An 18,956-nucleotide genomic window follows, 5' to 3' on the forward strand; every position below is an offset into this window, starting at 1 on the left:
TGTTCAGGATCCATCACCTTGCTTAAATTAGGGCAATCCGAGGCAGAAATAGCAGAGAAACAATAATAGTATAATTAGTGGTCCTCTGCCTTGTGCCTCGTGGCTTTCCACCACAGCTTGTCAGTATCCCAGGGAAGCCAGTAGTTTTACTTAAATGCAAATTCAAAACCGGAGTAGGCTTAGTTCTTGCCTGCATCTCAGAGGTTGTCAGTTTGTGCTTTTGGAATTTAAATCTCTGCCCATTTGTCTCCAGAACCTCCTGTGCTCATGAAGTTTTCTCAGGCGTCTAGTAAAATTCACGCAGGAATTTATATTAAGCCATTTGCTTTTCTTTCAAATGAAATAAGAGATGGAAGCCAATAACATTTGGACCAGTAAAAACACCTGACAGAGGATAGAAGTTTTTAGTTTTTAAAGTATTTTCTGTTTGGCATTATCAAAGTTGTTAAAACGAGAATTTCAGAAGTTTATTAGGCACTTACAAGTAATTTATTTGAAATCTGAAGAAAACTTGTATTTCTCCCACTGAGCATTGGGTTGCTTGGTCAATGGGAACCGCCAGAGAGGCAGTGTAACAGTGAATAATCCCAGGATGCAGACAGACTCCTCTTGTAGGCGAGGGTTTGTGCTTTATGGTGGTTCTGACCTTGGGGAAATTATTTAACTTCATAACCTGGTATCTCTCATCTGTAAAATGGGATTAATAATACCTACCCCACAGGATTCTTCCAATGAATAGATGAGGTAATGCTTGTAAGGCATTTGGCTCAGAGCCCAACCCCTGGTTCCAGGACTCATTGATGGCAGCTTTTATTTTTATTACTGGGAGTTGAGAAGCTTGGAGCCTGTACTCCGTTCTGCTGTGTTGACTTTGGCTTTAAGAAAGGCACTCAGCCCTCTGGGCCCTAGCCCGGCTGTGGAATAGTAACAATGTTCTAGAAGGTAAAGACAGGACAGAATTACAGCTGAGGACCTGTTTTCAAAGGGTGTGTGGCTCCACTGATACTTGTCGTAAACGTGATGAGCAGCAGACAGTAGGGGTAGTGGTGGTGGTGGTGGTGGTGGTAGTGTAGTAGTGGTGGTGGAGGAGGATCATCAGCTCTTATTCTGGCTCTTCTCTGGGAGTGCGCCTGCACAGAACAAGTTAAGTGAGTTATACCCGGTCCCTGGGGCAGAAAAGCTTTCACCCAGAAGCACTAGGATGCTATGTTCACCCATCTGCCTGATTTGTTGCCTTCTCACCAAGGAAGAGCCCAGCTCGACTGAGCCTGCTATGAGAACACGATGCATCTTTCCCCAGGCTGTGCCTTCTGGCTAATAGGGAGTCTCCTGACAAGGCTGCTGCTGTTGTACTTGCTCTCAGGAGTGAGGGAAGAGTGCAAGCAGGAGGCAGGGTGGTGGGGGAACACCAGGCAGACACAGTGACTGACTGTGTGTCTGTGTGTAGGCTTGTCTGTACTCCTCAGACCAAGTGGCTACCCATCTTGGCTGCATCCTGCGGTGCTACCAACATGCAGCAAAGCTTTACCCTGGTAAACTCACATCGAAATTCCTGCCTCTTTTTGCAATTCCAGTAGTGTGAGTATTGACTGGCCCCCATCCTGTAGTAGGCATTTAAGAGTCAGAGCAAACCGAGGGAAATTATATTCTATCCCCACTGAACCAGCGGCCACAGATTCAGCACTCTTGGTGTGCTTTGGCATGGTAATGCAAGGACAAGAAAGAGGCAGTTAGTTCTTTAGAACCAAAGACTGATGCTTGTTGGGGTAGAGCAATCCTTTCAGAGACTGATCGTCAGTCCTCTCCAAATTGTAGATTCCCATGGGATTCCACTGTCCTCACAGATAGCCTCGGCCCCAGCACTAACAGAATTCAGTTTTAGCAGTGTGCATTGGACATTGGGGGTGGGGGCATCACCTGCTACAACAACTTCCTTTTCATCTACTTGGGAACTATTCTGAGTCTTGGTAGGGGAGTCACCATATTTTATATTACGAGTAGAAAGGATGCAGACTCAAACAATGTGTCCACCCCTCCCCAAAAGATGATTTACAGCAAGCGGCAAGCCACAGAATGTGCAAGGCTAACTTTCTCATGTGGAAGAGAAAAATTATTGCAGTGCCCTTTAGCTAAGTACACTCACTTCAGCCTTTATGGATGGTGGTGGTCACGTGCTCACCCCTTCACAAGGATTGCAAGGCAGAAGCCAGAGATGTGGCTCTGATGATATCTGATACTGCAGCACAGGCAGTACCTAGCGAAAGCAGGGTTTTTCTTGTTTTTGTTTGTTTGGTTTGTTTTGTTTTGTTTTTAAAAAGAAGGTACATTTCTGCAAAAAAGGCAGAATGAACTGAGCCCTCTTTCATCTTACCCACCAGTGCTTTAGCAGAGAGAGAGCTGGCATTCCTGAGTCTTAGCAGGGCCATAGAGACAACAATAAGCTGTTTGTCAGAATGCATCCGTGAGGGGTGTGCAGCTTCGAAGGCACTCAAGAGCAAAAAGAAGCGAGAAGGGAAGCCCAGCTGGAGTTATGCAGACAGGGTGGATGAAGGTTTTCTAGTAAGTCTTCAGCAAATGTTAACACCGAACCGAGGATTAGCTGCAGTTTGTTTCGCTAGCCAAAGTATCCCAAGAAGTGACTGATTTGGAGTAAACCAGGAAAGATTTGGATTCCAGCTGTAAGACCCATGAAGTGTAGAGACCTATACTAGGCTTGAGCATTGACTTCAGCTTCTTCTGAGGTTTTCAGAAGATCAAAGGTTATAATGTACAAGAGCCCCGGACACAGGAGGCAACACTGATAATTAGGCCTCATTATCACCAAACAGGAAAGCTATCTCTCTCACTTTAAGCTGTTATTTAGAAGATGTCTGCTTGGCTGGAGATAGGGCTCACTGGTTAAAAGCCCTTACTGCTCTTCTAGAGAACCTGGGATCAGTTCCTAGCATCCATATGGCAGCTTACAACTAACATCTATAACTCCATATCCAGGGAACTTGAACTCACATAGACATATCTTAGACATGGACTATGCAGAGAAACCCTGTCTCGACAAACCAAAAAAAAAAAAAAAAGTCAAACTAAAATACATCTTAAACTAATATAAGCAAAGGTCTGTTGAGTGACGGAATCCAGAGACGACAAACCTTGCTGTGAAAGTTCTGACTGTGCCACCCCAAAATATGATATCCTGGTTATTTTCTGCTGAGTCCCTTGAAAAATAACAAATGCCTGAGAGGTTTTCTCCAAATTTGCTTATCTGCCTAAAGACAGTTTCTCCAAGAGATTCAGTTGTCATTCCTGTCCTTCCTAGAAGTTTCATCAACCGAAGACATTTGAATGCTGTTACAGGAGAGAAGCTTCGTAGGCGAACTTTGCCATGAACATTCTGCCTCCCTTCTCTCCCCAAGGGTGTGGCTTCCTTCCTCAAAATCACCCTTACCTAAGCTCTCTGACCTTGCTTCCATTCCCTTAGGAAGGCAGCACACTCATGCCCAGGTCTCCCTGCCTTTTTGAATGTTTGCTTTTCTGTAGGTGCATGCGCGCGCACTTGTAACCTATCCTCTAAAGGTCCAGATAGTAAATATTTTAGACTTTATAGTCCATGTGGTATTTGTTGCAAGTATAAAACTCCACCCTGGTATATTGAAAGCAGCCATAGACAATATTTAAACAAGTGAATGCGGTTGTTTGCCTGTTAAATGTTACAAAACGAGGCAATGGGCTGGATTTTGCCTTTGGGCTAAGGTTTATCACCACTAGACCTAGAGAGGCTAATTGGAAAGGGTGGAGAAGACTGATTGCTCAGTGTTCTTACTGGTAGGCCTTGTCAGTGTCCTGCAGCAGGGAAACCCAGGCAAAGCTTGGCTGGCATGATAGATGGCATTGCCTGTGGTACTGTTAGAAACAAATTGTGTGGCTTGTCTTTTGCTACTTTGTGGATTCTTCTTTCTTCCATTCTTGTCCACATTTTTTCCCCCAATCCTTTTGGCCCCCTAACACTAGATAAGAGAGATAAAAGGATGGAGAAGGAAGGAAAGAGATCATTAGGGGGTGACATTATCATTAGACCACTTCCTGCTGATTAGAGGTGTCTAGTTTCTTGGGGCAAGTTTGGTCTTTGCCATCGGGATATCTAATTTCTTCTTCTTGCTTCTTCTTTAAGCATGACTACTAAACGAACTGTAACTAACAACGACCAACAACAACCAACAGCCAACAACCCACCATGCCTCTTGGGAAGCTAGCAGTTATATACCCTCTGAAAAGACCCCAGACATCACACAACTGCAGAAACTACATGCAGCTGGAAATAAATAAACAAATAAACAAATCACACCCCTGCTAGAACGTGAGGCAAATCATGAAGCAACTGCATATTGCCACCCCTGGGATTTAAAAAACAAACAAACAAATAGATTCTTATAATATTTCTGTGTTTTTTTTTTTAAAGAAACCAAAATTCCAAATTTCTCACTACAAAATTGAGCACTGGGGTTCCAGGCAGACCTATAACAGATTCTCTTCTCAAGAGAAGAGCTAGCCACTGGCCACAGCCCTCCTCCTTTCCAACTTGAATCCAGCAACTCCTAGCACTCATGAGAAAGTAAACACTTGGTAGAACTCTAGCTTGACAGCCTCCCCGCCCCCACCGTGGGGAGAAGGTAATCTTCCATGGGTTATACGAATGGATGCAAGCCTTGCCACTAATCAGTGAGTTAGCCATTTCAGCAAGGGGTAAAAAGATAGGATTAAAGCCTTTATCTCTCAAAACAGCTTCCAGAGAAATAACTATTAAATGTAAAAATCATTATGTTGGATTAATTTTGAAAAGTAATTAAGTGTTAGAACCTTGCTAAGGGTCTTCGAACTGCTTACTTATCTTGAAACATACTTACACGATTTTCTATATTTGAGTAAAAATTGTGTTTTTTTTTTTCTTACACATGACTAGTTTTGTGACTCTATTAAGTAACCAGAGTTAGACAAAGAAACCAACAATGACTCTTACAACCTACTTGAAATGGCTCTGCTATTTGGTATTGGTTTGTTGTTGTTGTTTGTTTGTTTGTTTGCTTTTCCCCCAAGTGCATTGCACACCAGCGCCTGGCATGTAAATAAATATTGCTGCTCTCATTCGTTAACATTGTCGTGGTGATATTGTCACAGTGTTCTGTATTCAGATGATGCTAACAGCGGGATGAGACAGAGCTGCAGGAGACTGCCTGGCTGGCTGGATATACAGACCCCTTGACGGGGTGTGTGAGCGGGAGGGTCGCTGCCGGGGTATGATGTTCTCAGCCCTGGTTTCCCCTTTGACCCAGCTTGGCTGTACCACCATGTCTGTGGCTTTTGTAGTCCCTTCTGAGCTGACCTTTCCTCTTCTCTTCCCCTGTGTGGAGCCTTGTCAGCTTTTCTAAAACCAAAAGCTCTTTGAAACTATGGGGTTCCTCCAGCTTCATAGTCAGGCTCTCTCGGGCTCCTCCAATTGCACTTGGGCTTCAAAACTTCTGCTTTTCACTGTCATGGGGACACTCTTCCCGCCACACCTTCTTATTCACAAGTCCCCAACAGGCTAAGCAGCTCCACACCACTCTTTCTCCCTGAATAACGCCTATTTCTGCCTGACTCTTAAAGTTCTATGTTTGTTTTCATCTGAAGTCAAATTCCAGCATTGGGCCACTTTGAGCTTCTGTCTTTCTGATGACAGGAGGGAACTCCTCCCCCACCCCGTCCCCACCCCCACCCCCAACTCCTGGGCACCTGACATTGACACACTCACTGTCATGTGTTCTGAGCCCACCCACTGACATGCCCCCTCCACTCTCTCACACACTCAGGCAGTGCCCCGTGTTCTACTCTAGTCCACACAGTACAGAAGCCCTCCGATATAATACTTGCGCGTAGTTTCCCAAACCCTACGTTTACAAGCCACGGGGGCCATCTATGCTTCTTGCAGCTGCCTCCACAACACCCAGTGTTATCCATGGGCTACAGGAGGTTATCAATAAGTTCTTGTGAGATAAGCAAATGACCAAGACACTTGACAATACTATACTTTTTTTTTTAAACTGAAAATGTGTAAGCTATGGCAGAATCCTTAAAGATTCTTTGCCCTCCTAAGCACCCTGCATGCTTCTGTCCTCCCAAGTACCTTGGGTCGTTCCTGGCACACATAAATAAGTAGTTAAGACTTGATTGTTGACTGACTGGAAGAATGACCTCTCAGGAAAATGTCATGTGTCACTTTTTCACAAGTGTAGGACCATTGTCTAGATTTTTAAGTGAATCAATATGGGTGTCACATTAGAGGCATTTATCCCCAACAATGTGTTTCCAGTGGGTTACTTCCACCTAATGTTGTGCCATCTGAGAGACTTCCGAGGCTGATACAGTAGCCAGGCTGATGGGCTGCTAACACCTCAAATGTCACCACACTTGTAGGACCAGTGAATTCACATCATGCGCAGCGCTCTCCGATTTAAATTGTTGCCACTTAATATTCACTAAACGTCGGCCCTGCACTTTTGTCCTCAGAAAAAAACAGAGGCGGCATGAGCTCGTGCAGTGGGCTTTGTTCGCTGTAATTAGTTGGTGATAGAACAGTGTTGATACAGCGGTTCAGCAGGTCCAGGGAAGCAGTGCCCTCGGTGCAAACGGGGTTCTGGTCTGCGCACTCCTTCAGCTCTGTGACAGTTCTGGGGTGTGGTGGCCAAACCAGGAAAAACAGAACAGCTTCGTTCTGGAAGCACCTTGGTTAGCTTAGACATCCTCTCTGTTGGTTCCCTGTGATAGATACCTCGTACCCTGGTTCCTTTGTTCCTCTTTGGAGCAGACCCTTCTGGAAGCTCTGCCTGGAGACTGAAGTTGCCATTTTATTGTTCTTCTTCAGAGCCTCCCTGGTTTCTAGCTGTGTTTTGGTGGATCTGGACTGCAGTTAACCTTTCAGGGAAGCAGAAATGTGAAGTTGAAACAAGAAAGATGCTTTAAGAGACCTTAGCACTTGCCCACAGTCCTAGCACTAGGAGGAGGAAGGAGAGTCGAGATCCTACACTAACCTTGCTTACATAACTAGGTCAGCCTGGCTACATTCGACCCTGTTTGAGAGAGACAAAGGACAGAGAAGGGCAGAGGGAGGGAGGAAGAAGATGATGCTAAGTTGCTTTTCTGGAACCCTGTGGCTGTTGGTGCTGGCCTGTTCGCTGGGCACAAAAAAGGAGGATGTGACATGCCCAAGTTCTTGAAGGAGACATGTAGTAAGAGCGCACGTCCCTGGACTCCATGGTCAGGGCTCACGCTAAGGCTTATCAGTGGAATTCATTCCTCTTCAGAAACCTGAATTTAAAATCACAAGTTTGTGCTTGTGACAAAGTCTTTTAATAATGAAGGCCACTGCTGGGTGTAGTGGCACACACCTTTAATCCCAGCACTCGGAAGGCAGAGGCAGGTGGATTTCTGAGTTCAAGGCCAGCCTAGTCTACAAAGTGAGTTCCAGGAGAGCCAGGGCTACACAGAGAAACACTGTCTCAATCTCAAAAAACCAAAAAAAAAAAAAAAAAAAAAAAAAAAAAGAAAGAAAGAAAGAAAAAAGAATGAAGGCCACTGTTTCCAGTAGCCTTTTAAAAATCAAACTTTTGTTTTGTTTCTTCCCTTGGTGTACTATAATATGCAAGTTAAGAGATTTAATTTGATGGTAACTTGCATAAGAATTGAGGGACTCTTTAAATACTATTGGCTGACAGTTTTGGGGGGAATAACATTTTATCATCAGTTTTATTACATTTTATCTATGTCTCTATTTATTGTGTGCATCACATTTTATTTATTTATTTTTATATTTATTTGTGTGTGTGTGTGTCAGAGGACAGCTTTTAGGAGTTGGTTCTCTCCTCTGCGACGTGGGTCCCATGGATTGAGTTCGAGTCATCAGGACTGCCAGCAAGCACCTTTAACAGAGCCATCTCGCAGGCTCATATTTTATCATTCCTTTCGGTTCAGAAAATTTCCAAAGCTAAGTGCATAAGCAGATAAGGGGATTTCGAGTTCTGAAAGCAGGATGTTAGCTGCCGCTCTGCTTCCCCGGGGAGCACGAGTCACTTTACACCAATCAGTGTTTTCCAAAGTGAGAGATACATTATTATTGGTGTTGGGCGAGATGTGTTAGAGTGGATAAACCTTCTATTAAAAATTTTATTTATTTTAGTGTGTAATTGGGAAGTATCACAAACATGACATCATAGATAATACTTTTCATGTACAAACTAAAAGGTAAATTTGTGTGAGAATGGCAAGACCTTTTAAAAAATTAACAGTAAAATGAAGAAGGCAAGTGAGGGTGACGCATACAAAAGATACAGGCTGAGATGGACTGAGCTTTTCTCCAGTATAGAAGCTCTGTAGTTCTTAGCCTAGCCTTTCCTTATTTACTATCTCAGTTTATTTTAAATTGTTTTTATGTGTATGGGTGCTTTGCTGTGTGCAAATCTGGGCACCGTGTGCCTGCCTGGTGTCTAAGGAGGCCAGAAGAGGACATCTAGATTCCCTGGGTAACTGTGAGCTGCCATGCAAGTCCTGGGAATTGAACCCCAGGTCCTCTAGAAGAGCAGCCAGTACTCTTAACTGCTGAGCCATCTCTCCAGCCCCATCCTTTATGTTTTTTTTTTTTTTAATTGTTGTGCTTGCAGGTTTTGCATTTGTCTTTATCACACAGAATGTCTAATTCTGGTGCTATCACAGCACACATATAATTTTAGCTTTCATGTTATGTGAAATATTTTATGTTAAAAATGAAACCCTTAATGCCACATTGGAAGGCTTTTGCAGATAAAATCAGTGCATTGCATAAGGGTGGCATGATGGGGTTAGAGTGGAACAGGCGATGATAAATGCATTGAGGTCCTGTTAAAAGTACTTGATAAGGGTCATCCTCCACGCTCACAATGAGGGGAGGCTAATTGTATACACAACGCAAGGGCTTCACTGTGCTCATGGTGTGAGGAGTAAGTCCATACCACATGGTAAGCTCTTCCTAAAGAGTTAGCGATGAAACTTCCAATTCTGTATAAGTAATTATTAGAAAAAAACGTGGCTAGATGACCCTACAGCAGAAACAGTGGAATTTGGGGGGAAGGTTGCTATAAACAAACAAACAAACAAACAAACATAAAACCCACCAAGTGCAGTAGTAAATAATGGAATACTTCATTTATTTGACTGTACAGTATTTGGTTAAGCTTCAGAAATAATATTTGAGATTGGCACAAAATGGGTATAGAGACTTTTTTTTAAAAGAGAGATTTTAAAAGAGGGTATAGAGATTCTTTTTAAAAAAATGAATATTTTCTTTATTTACATTTCAAATGTTTTCTCCAGGTCTCCCCTTTGGAAAGCCCCTATCCCATCCCCCCATCCCCTGCTTCTATGAGGGTGCCCCTCCCATCTTCCCACCCTGGCATTCCCCTACATTGGGGCATTGAATACACTCAGGCCCAAGGGTCTCGAACTGGAGAGATTCTTAGTGGTTAAGAGCATTTGCTGCTCTTGCAGAGGACCAAGTTTCTGTTCCCAGCACCTACAAAGTGGTCTACAACCACCTGTAACTCCAGTGCCTGGAGATTTGACTCCTTTTTCCGGCCTCAGTGGTCACCAGACAGACATGTAGTGTACAAACATATGTAAATACAAACAAGACATATAAGACAAGACAAAATAAAATGAATTAATTGGAAATGAGTTTAAGATGATCACTTACTGTTCTTTCATGAATGACTCATGAAAGAGCAGTAACTCACTCAGACAGTGAATTCTGACACTGTGAATGGAGAGGTTCCAACTACCAATGTCTTCATACCCAGGCTAGGAGGTCACTAGGTTCTCTGGCTCACACAGGAGAACTGGATAAACTGGCCACTCAACTAGAGTAAAGATTACAGAAGATCACAGAAGACTTTCTCAAATATTCCGATAGCTGCTGTGTAGAAAGGGGACTGGGTTCTCACTCTGGTATTATTTCAGAATGCAGCATGAGGACCAAGAAAGTGACGGCAGGAAATAAGCTTTCAGAATGTGTGCTCTGTGTTCATGATTGTGCTATACATTGTGTGGGAGCGATTTCCTTTTCCTTTTCATGTGTATGTGTGTACTGTGTGCATATGTACATATGTGTGGTAAGAGGCACTATCATATCTCCTTTTTTTTTCTTCTTCTTCTAGATGAAGGAACCAGGCAAAGGGTTAAGCCACGTGATGTGATTTTATACCATGAATGGGTTGAATCTGAAATGTGCCAGAGGCTATTTTCTTTGTTAACATTTTGGTTGCTGCTGAGAGGTGGTGCGATCTGTAGGAGATGAAGCCTAGTGGAAGGAAGGAAGGCCGTGGGAGGTATAGCCTTGAAATACTGGGACCTTGGCCTCTTCTCTCTGTCACTATTAGCCACAGTGATGGGAGCAGCTTTGGTCTGCCACACACTCCCTGCCATGATCTTTGGCCTTAACGCAAGGGCAAAGCAACAGTACCTGGTGACTGTGAAGGGAAACCCCTGCGGTCTCTCGTCAAACGGAACTTTTCCCTCTTTTAAGTTCTTCATCTCAGGTACCTTGACACTAAGACAGTCACTTGACACACACGTTCCTACCTGGGACGTGGGAATGATTCCGAGCTCTGACTGTAGCCTGGCTCTGCGACCACATTTACTTTACACTTGCTATTCTGTTTCCATTTTCAGAGCATGTGCTTTGTGCAGACCCTGTACTTGACAGTTTATATTTTCCCAGCAGCATAGCAAATTAGGTATTGTTAGTCTCTCTCTCTTTTTTTTTTTTTATAGATGGGAAGAGACAAAGCTCAAAGGAATTAAGAAACTTAAGCCCAAAGCAAGTGACTCGGAATTGCAATTCAGTAGGCTCCCCAGACCATATTTACCTTCCCTAGAGATGCAGAGTCTGGGGGTAAAATCTTTTGGGGAAGAAAATTAAATATTGTTTTACTCTTTGAACATTCCAAACATTTATACCATCTTGTATCTGTACAACATTACTTCCCTCGTGCCTTTCTTGGCTTGCTATCTTCCTTTTCTTTTCCTTTTGTTAATAACCTTTCTCACCCCATTGGTGCTACCTGTATGCACATGTGCATCTGGCCATTCACTGAGGCACAAGCAACCTACCAGTGGCCACATCTTCAAAGGAGGGTGCCCTTTCCTTCTTTAGCAGCCATTAATTGCCAGAAGCTCCTCCGGTAGGGTGTGGCCTCTACCACCCATGCTAGAAATTTAACTCGTTTGATCTTAGACAGGTCTTGTGAGGTTAACCAGAGCTGCTATGAGGTGGTGTGTGTGGAACAGCCATACAGCCATATTATGTTCAGAACTCAGCTTTTCATAGCTCTCCTCACCATCTTCAAGTTAAAAATTCTTCAAGCTCCCTCTACCTTGAAATTCCCTGTGGCTTGGATAATGAGGGCTTGACAGAAACAGCCCATCCACAGTCGATCACTGGGTTTTCCGTATTCAGCACATTGACCAGTTGTGAGCCTCTGCATTACCCACTCTCCACTGTAAAAGAAGCTTCTATGACCACAGTTGAGAGCTATCCACAGATCTGTCGGTAGAACTATTGTCGCTTGGCTGGATGGAACCAAGACTACCTAGTTAGTAGAACTTCAGCCCTTGTAATGGCTGGGAGAAGGAAGTGAAGGAGCTTGAAATCTCCCTTTCTCTGCAAACTTTGCAGTGGAAATTTATGTCAGCTAGGCTGGGAAAGGGTAGAGGGGATGTAAGCATCATATAAAGTACTGGACCTGACACTTTGTCCTGCTCTGGGATTTTATGATACTGTGTTTTCTTCTCATCTCTCCATGCCATCTTGTTTCTCCCTGGGAGTACTAGAAGTATGTGCAGATCTCATTTTGGTGTTTAAATCTGGCCCCAGGGCTTCAGTGGCCACGGTACAAACCTCACTTCCTAGGATGCTTCACATGGTGCTCCAGGGAGAAGGTTGGATCATCTGAGCAGTCAGTAGCAAGAGCCCTAAGTGACCCTGTTGCTGAGTACAGAGGAAGATAGAGTGTAAGTCTTCCCACAGATGGACAGGTAGATCTGTCTCCAGCATAGCTCCCCTTGGATGTTCTTTATAGCAAAAACATCCAGCTGTCTTGACTTGCCTTCAGAAGGTATCTATCAGATGTCCAGTTTGGTAGGACTAGTTTCCTGCAGGGCTGCCTCAACTTTAATTATCTCCTGAAACTTATCTCTGACCGAGACATCTTATTGTCAGTTTTGGAGTCTGTGGGTAGAGATACCTTCCCAGGTGATAGTTATCAAGATGTCCTAGGGTGTGGCTCTGGGCTGCCCTGTCTTATCTTCTGCAGACATCTCCTGCTTTGTACTTTATATGTAAGAAAGGACCTCACTGTCTCAAGGTCGGAGTGTGTGTATTATTTGCAATTTTTTTTATCTTCCCCACTACCCCCAACTCCTTTCTTCAACCATTCTTCTATGTATCTCCCACACGTGCCATTTCTCTTTAATAATATCCTGTTGGTAGAGTTTACCAGTGACACATGTCTCTACATATCTTGCTGTTTGATTTGGCCTCTTCAACTCACTCTGGCTCTAAGCAAAGGTAAGCCAGTTTCTCTCTTTTTCTTGCCCCCATTCCCGTTCCTATTACGTTGGACTTCAAGCATTAATTCTGAACATGGACATGTTTCTCTGGAGATCGTTGGAGGGCGCAGAAGAAAGCTGAAGTGACTCAAAGACTGAGTGGCATTTCCCATGGTTTCACAAAGTTCACTGTCCAACTTGTAGTCAAGATATGCAAATGTGTGAACTTATGTACAGTGTGATGATTGGCTCCTGTTGTGCTTGTGAAATTATAGACCTAAGGGGTCTGTTCGCAATGGCCTGTGCTACTTTCTGTTTACCTAATTCAAAATGATGGCTTTGACAACCCTATGATATATTGCAGTGGACTTCCAAGTATTTTGATACAGTAGCCTTGTATGTATCATGGTAGAATTACAGAGTAGGACCTCCTCTATGTGCCCTATCAGTTGGATAAACACTGGAAAATAAGCCGGGCGTGGTGGCGCACGCCTTTAATCCCAGCACTCGGGAGGCAGAGGCAGGCGGATTTCTGAGTTCGAGGCCAGCCTGGTCTACAGAGTGAGTTCCAGGACAGCCAAGGCTACACAGAGAAACCCTGTCTCGAAAAACCAAAAAAAAAGAAAAAAAATTAAAAAAAAAAAAACACTGGAAAATAAAGATATGTGCACTCACACATTCAAGAGCACACACACACCTATGCACACTCAATGTTCTTATTTTTAATGATCCAATAATTAAATCTCCTTCAAATGTCTGACAGTTGGGTCTGAATGCAGCCGTCCCATTAGAGTGAGCAGCTGAATTTTCTAAGAGTCGTACCTGTCGCTTTTAGAGGGTGACAGCCAGTTGCAGAGGGGAACACTCACCCATTCTCTGGGGAAATTGCTTTCAGAAGATAGGAGATGTTGTAAGATGGGAACCACTGAGGCTGAGCATAAGAGTTTCCAGGGATCGAAAGAAAGACGGAATGATTTCCTATGTTAAAGAAAAAGCATTGTTGGATATAATAAAAGGGATTCATTGGCTACTGATGAGATCAGTGGGTTAGGAACCCTTTTTCCATGGTAACAGCATATTCATAACCTTTACAGGAAAAATCCATGGATGTGTTTTGAAAAAGTTAGACTTTATTTGGGGTTTTCTAATGAGATTGACTTCAATAACTACATCCCAGCTTCTCTCTCTCTCTCTCTCTCTCTCTCTCTCTCCATTCTCCTTTCTTCTTCTTTACTTTGCTTCTTGGACAAAGATGAAAAGATTACGCTCACATGGAAGAAATTTCAGGACTATCTAGGCTGCATACGAATGTCTTTATTTTGTTCCTGCAATTACCTTGTTAAAGAGATTGTTTCTTTAAAAAGACAGCGAAAGAAAGAAATTAAATAAACCCTGTAGAGACATTCTGCACCAGAGGTTTGCATGTGTTTCCCTGTGTTCTCGGATGCTTGCCAACTCTCAAGGGTGAGGCTGCAGGAGAAAATACCGTTCCTTATTTAATGTTTTACACTCCAACCTTCCCACTGCCTAGTTGCTTCTCTGGGTGACCTCTTTGCGTTTATGGCTGCTGCTTCTCCTCTGTCATCCAACAAGAAGTGTGCATGCCTACAGAGACATTAAAGGAAGCTGTTGGTGGAGAGTTGATACAGTTAAGCTGCCCTTAACTCGGGACAAACCTCTTAAATAATTAAAACTGTCTGCTCCAGTAGTCAGATTTGCATTTCTTTACCAAGTTTATTTAGCACACTTTGTTACACTCAATTAAACGAAAATGTTCCCTTTTATTTTCTTGGCTTTGGCTTGATCAACTTTGCCTTTGGGTTCTTATGGCCCTCATGTCATTTCACAGGGCTCAGGTCTCCGAAACTATACACGTATTAATGCACACACAGGTATAAACAGATCCATTTGAAAACATCCTACTTAGATAGGAGAGAATCTTTGCCCAAGGTATCTGATCGTCCTCTCTAACCTAAGGTGTCACCTAGACCACAAATAATTCCTGGTGGTAAAGATGATCCTGACAAAGCTCTTCTTGTATGCATCTTTAAAACAATGTTATGTGGCAGTCCTTTGCCTTCACAAAACGTAATCAGTAAACCTCATAGCAAAAATCTGAAGACATGGGTGTTGACTGAGTATGGAAAGGAAACTGAATGTGGGTGCTGTCTCTGAAGCTCAGCTGGCTGAGCATGTGCAGGCTGCTCTCTGTAAATTAGCTCTTTGCTTAAGCTATGCATGTTTAAGAAGGAATTAATGAGATATCCGCTTCCTAATGAGTGGCGGGATCTGTGGAAACATGATGAGAGAGAAAGGGCATAATTTTGCTTCCTAAGTTGGGGCTCAATATCCCAACACTTCAGTATTAATCACTATCAGTTTCTTAGGCTTTTTTGGACTCTTGCCTTTTCATTTTCCTACAGGTAAGTAACACATTTTGAATGGTTCTAGTGGAACTGTGGATGAAGGATGCTCTCTTCTTCATATCCCCGAGGTGTCCCTTTTTGCCTTGGGTTCTTCTGTCCTTGCGTTAGACTGTTTGGGTGTGTGCATGATGACAGTCGATGTGTCTGTATGATGACTATTACGAGGGTTCTAACATGTTTAACTGTTACGGGATCTGTTATGTCTACTTTAGGGTCGACCCCATCCCATATGACACTCCAAAACCAGCGGGCCACACGCGGTTTGTCTGCATCTCAGACACACACTCCAGAACAGATGGTATCCAGATGCCTTATGGGGACATCCTTCTCCACACAGGCGATTTCACCGAGCTGGGACTGCCCTCAGAGGTTAAGAAGTTTAATGACTGGTTAGGTAAGGAATGATTGCGTTCTGGCGGCCCCAATTAACCTTTCCCGGTCTGAGTGTCACTCACTGCGTCCTAATTGAATTAGAGCACTTGGAAGCCGGCTCAGCCATTTCTTGTATGATATGCTGTGGTGTCTAGCTGTAATCCAATTTTGTTAATTAAAGATGAATTTTTAGATATTTAATTTTACTGTGCATCCTTTCAGTGCCTGGCCTCAGCGGCTCTGGGGCAAAGAGCTCAGAAGCTTTGAAACCAATCTCATCTCCCTCCTCCTGCTTTAATGAGGACATTCATTGGCACACACAAGGCCTAGAATCATATTTTTAATTCATTGGCTCTAGTCTTTCCAAGGTGTCATTAGTAAAGATGTACAAAAGACCGAGAGGTAAGAGAATGCTTCTAAGTAGCAGAGAGGGTGTGAAAGTCCCTCTAAGAAGCACAGCTCCTGCTTAGCTCTGTATTCCCTAGATGCAGCTTTCCTCAGGGTCCTGCACAAAGCCTAGGACTCTCCAGACATCAGCTGTTCTGACAGGAAACCCATCAGATTTTCCTGAACAAGGAAGTGGGGAGGAAGAAGGGGGTGTGGTGGACAGACATGACTACCCAATCAATGGTCCTGTAATTCAGCAAAACACTGGGTCCTGGGAGGGCAGCTGCCAGATATTATCATTGCAAGGCCAGCCTGGAGTTACACACACCTGGGCCTGGTTGTTAGGGCTGAAGCGGCAGAGTACAGGCCTACCACCCATTCATCTGCAAGCTGCTAAGGTCAGTCCCAGCACCATGAAGGAAATAAAAACTATAAATAAAATAAGAAAGAAAAAAGGGTTAAGCATTTCTGAAGACACTAAAGAGTAATATAGAATAATATAGTAAAGGAAAACAGGATTCTAGGAGAATGAAGTCATGAGTATTATGGGAGCCAATGAAAATTACTCAGGAGATTTAGGCAGAAACTTTATGTTTTATTTTATTTTATTTCATGTTTTAAAAATCAAGCTAAAGCAGGTCATGGCAAAGTTTTAAATTGCTGATTAGAGATGATAGAAGATGTGTGTTTATTGACAATAATGTTCATTAAAATGTTTAATATACGTTAAAATAAACAATAAGTTTTACTATGAACAATTTTGCTTTTTCATGTGTTCATGCATGCCTGTCAACTTGTACATAATTGTCATCAGAGTACAAATCGCCATCATTCTTAGCTAATTTTATTTATTATCAATAAGACTAAACACTTTGGTATAATTTCTATATTTATCCCTGTTAGTGATAACTTGTTGGCTGTACTTTTATGTGGTAAGACATTTCTTTAAAAACAAGCATTTAAATAGATAGCAGTATGTCCTTTGGCAGCAAGAACTGAAATGTGTATTTTCTGATGTTTGTGCTCTTTTGTTTCCACTGACTTATTTCTCAGGGTAAAAGACTACTTATCAGTTAAAGTCTCAAGCTGGAGCTATACCGTTCTCTTGTTTCTGCTGCTTACTGGCAGACATCCTGCCTTCCAGTGGTAGCCAGGATTCAGTAGTGGTGAATGATGCACCAGTCTCTCGTGATCTTGGCACTGATGCCGGAGCTTTTAAATCTTCTGCCCTTTCAGTAGGTGCTCAGTCTTATTTAAAGCCGACAGATATTTTAGAAGTCATTTAGCAAAGTTGTCTCATTTTTAGAGATGACAGAGATGCAAAGAAGTTAAGAGACATTTTTAGTCTCCTTGTGGCATAGTTGGGTGTAACCAATTTTTTTTTTCACTTTTTTTTTCTGCCTTGGCAAACTTCGCTTTCAAGTATTATCTCTTTATTTTAATCACTCTTAAATGTGAAAGGTAATTGTGTGTGTGTGTGTGTGTGTGTGTGTGTGTGTGAGTGTGAATGCAGTGTCCAAGAAGTCCAGAGGTGTCAACTTCACTGAAAGGGGAATTACAGGCTTTTAGTCCCTGTTTTAGTCACTTTTTATCAATGACTTCTTTGCAGCTATAGTTATTTGGGAGTAAGAACCGAGTCTGCTTAGGCATTAAGGAGCTGTGTGGAGCACATTTTGTTTCGTTTTGTTTTGTTTTCTCTAGGAAGAGCAGAGCTTCAGGGAGGCGTTCTCAGGAACACAGACAGGTTAGATCCTGGTTCTAATCTCGTGGAGCTACTGACCTTGGGTGTCTGAGTTCACCTCTTTTCCCCTTGGTTTGCCTGTGCTGAACTAAGGATTAATACTACCTGTCTTTCTGGATTGCTGTGCAGATTAATCAGTAAATGATTGCTGGTAGTGAGTTTTGTGGGCCATTAATAATGGAATGGGGAATGTGGTGAGTGAACCATCAACAGATATTTAAAGGGTGAAAACAAGAAGAGGCCAGAGGAATTATTTAGTAGATTAGAAATAAACACTTGGAGATTTTATAAGGGAAAGCACGCCATAAATGAAAATGTGCCGTAACTAAGGAAATAAAATGATAAGGAAATAAAAAGCTAAAGCCCAGCTGTACATCGGGTCCCTTTCCCTCTCGTCCTCCTAGCCCCCACACGATCTAGTGAGGCAGAAGGGGGAAGTCTCAGTAAGGGGTGTAGAACAAGAGACCAATGGGAACCCATGGGAAATGGGTAGAGAAGCTGGGTTCCCATAGAGAAGGCTGAGAATAGCTCACGGTTACCAGGGCAACTCAGGGTGCTCAGAGGGTGAGAGATGGTGTGTGATTACTGTACCACTTGGCACTGTCAGGAATCTCTCCAGCCCTTTCTGCCAGGTATGAGTCAGGGTCAGACTAGGGCCTCTGCCACAATAGGGCGTTCCACTCTCGGCAGCTTGGGTCATACAAGTCTTGTCACCTCTGACTGATCTTCTTTCCTCTCTGCTGTCCTCTTCTTTACAAACACCATTGCTTCCTCTCATGCTCTATTTCTCCAGATTGGGTTAATCTGGTTCAGAGACATTTTACAGATAGCTTTCTTCAAGGTCATTTAGTAAATAAGAAAATTCAAGGAGCTAGTGAGATGACTTAGTAGGTGAGGCCACCTTGCCACCAAGTGTGGTGACCTTAGTTCTATTTCTAGGTCCCACATGGTAGAGGGAGAGAGCTGACATCCACAAGTTGTCACACGATTTCCACACATGCACGCTGGCACACGCATGTATGTACATACACACTCAATCAATCAATCAATAAGGTTCCAGAGGAGCTAACTGGTCTACCCAAGTCTACTTATTGGGTAAATGAGGGGCTGTGTGACTATAACGTGTGACCTAAGATTTGCTCATGAGCTATGAGCATGGGAGAACTTCAGCAGCAGGTTCATTTGGAAGTTGAGGAGCTGTTTGGTCAGGTGCTAAGACTGCACATATTTGAAAGATGGTTTTCAGCCCACTCATCTTCACTCTCCCCCTGACCCACGAGCTACAAGGCTTGAGGATCTCTAATGAGCTCACTGTTGACTTGGAGGTGGCAGACTCGCATTTGTATGTCCATATGCCACAGGACAGGTGTAATGCAGAAAGTTATTAACATGGAATAATTGATGAGACCGGCTACCATAGTCCACAA

The 18,956-nt window shown here is 43.2% G+C and overlaps 1 protein-coding gene across 4 annotated transcripts in view; it reads left to right on the forward strand.

The window, feature by feature from the left end:
* Mpped2 (metallophosphoesterase domain containing 2) overlaps window positions 1-18,956 on the forward strand; it is a 176,376-nt gene that overhangs the window by 36,691 nt on the left and 120,729 nt on the right. For 3 of the 4 annotated variants that reach the window (XM_021156097.2, XM_029474224.1, XM_021156098.2), the window contains one exon: window positions 15,242-15,423. The exons of the other annotated variant lie outside the window; for it this stretch is intronic. In XM_021156097.2, the coding sequence (XP_021011756.1) occupies window positions 15,242-15,423 (182 nt within the window). The remainder of the gene's footprint in view (window positions 1-15,241; window positions 15,424-18,956) is intronic. 4 annotated transcript variants of the gene reach the window in all.

This window comes from Mus caroli, chromosome 2, assembly GCF_900094665.2.
Source record: "Mus caroli chromosome 2, CAROLI_EIJ_v1.1, whole genome shotgun sequence".
NCBI lineage: Eukaryota > Metazoa > Chordata > Mammalia > Rodentia > Muridae > Mus > Mus caroli.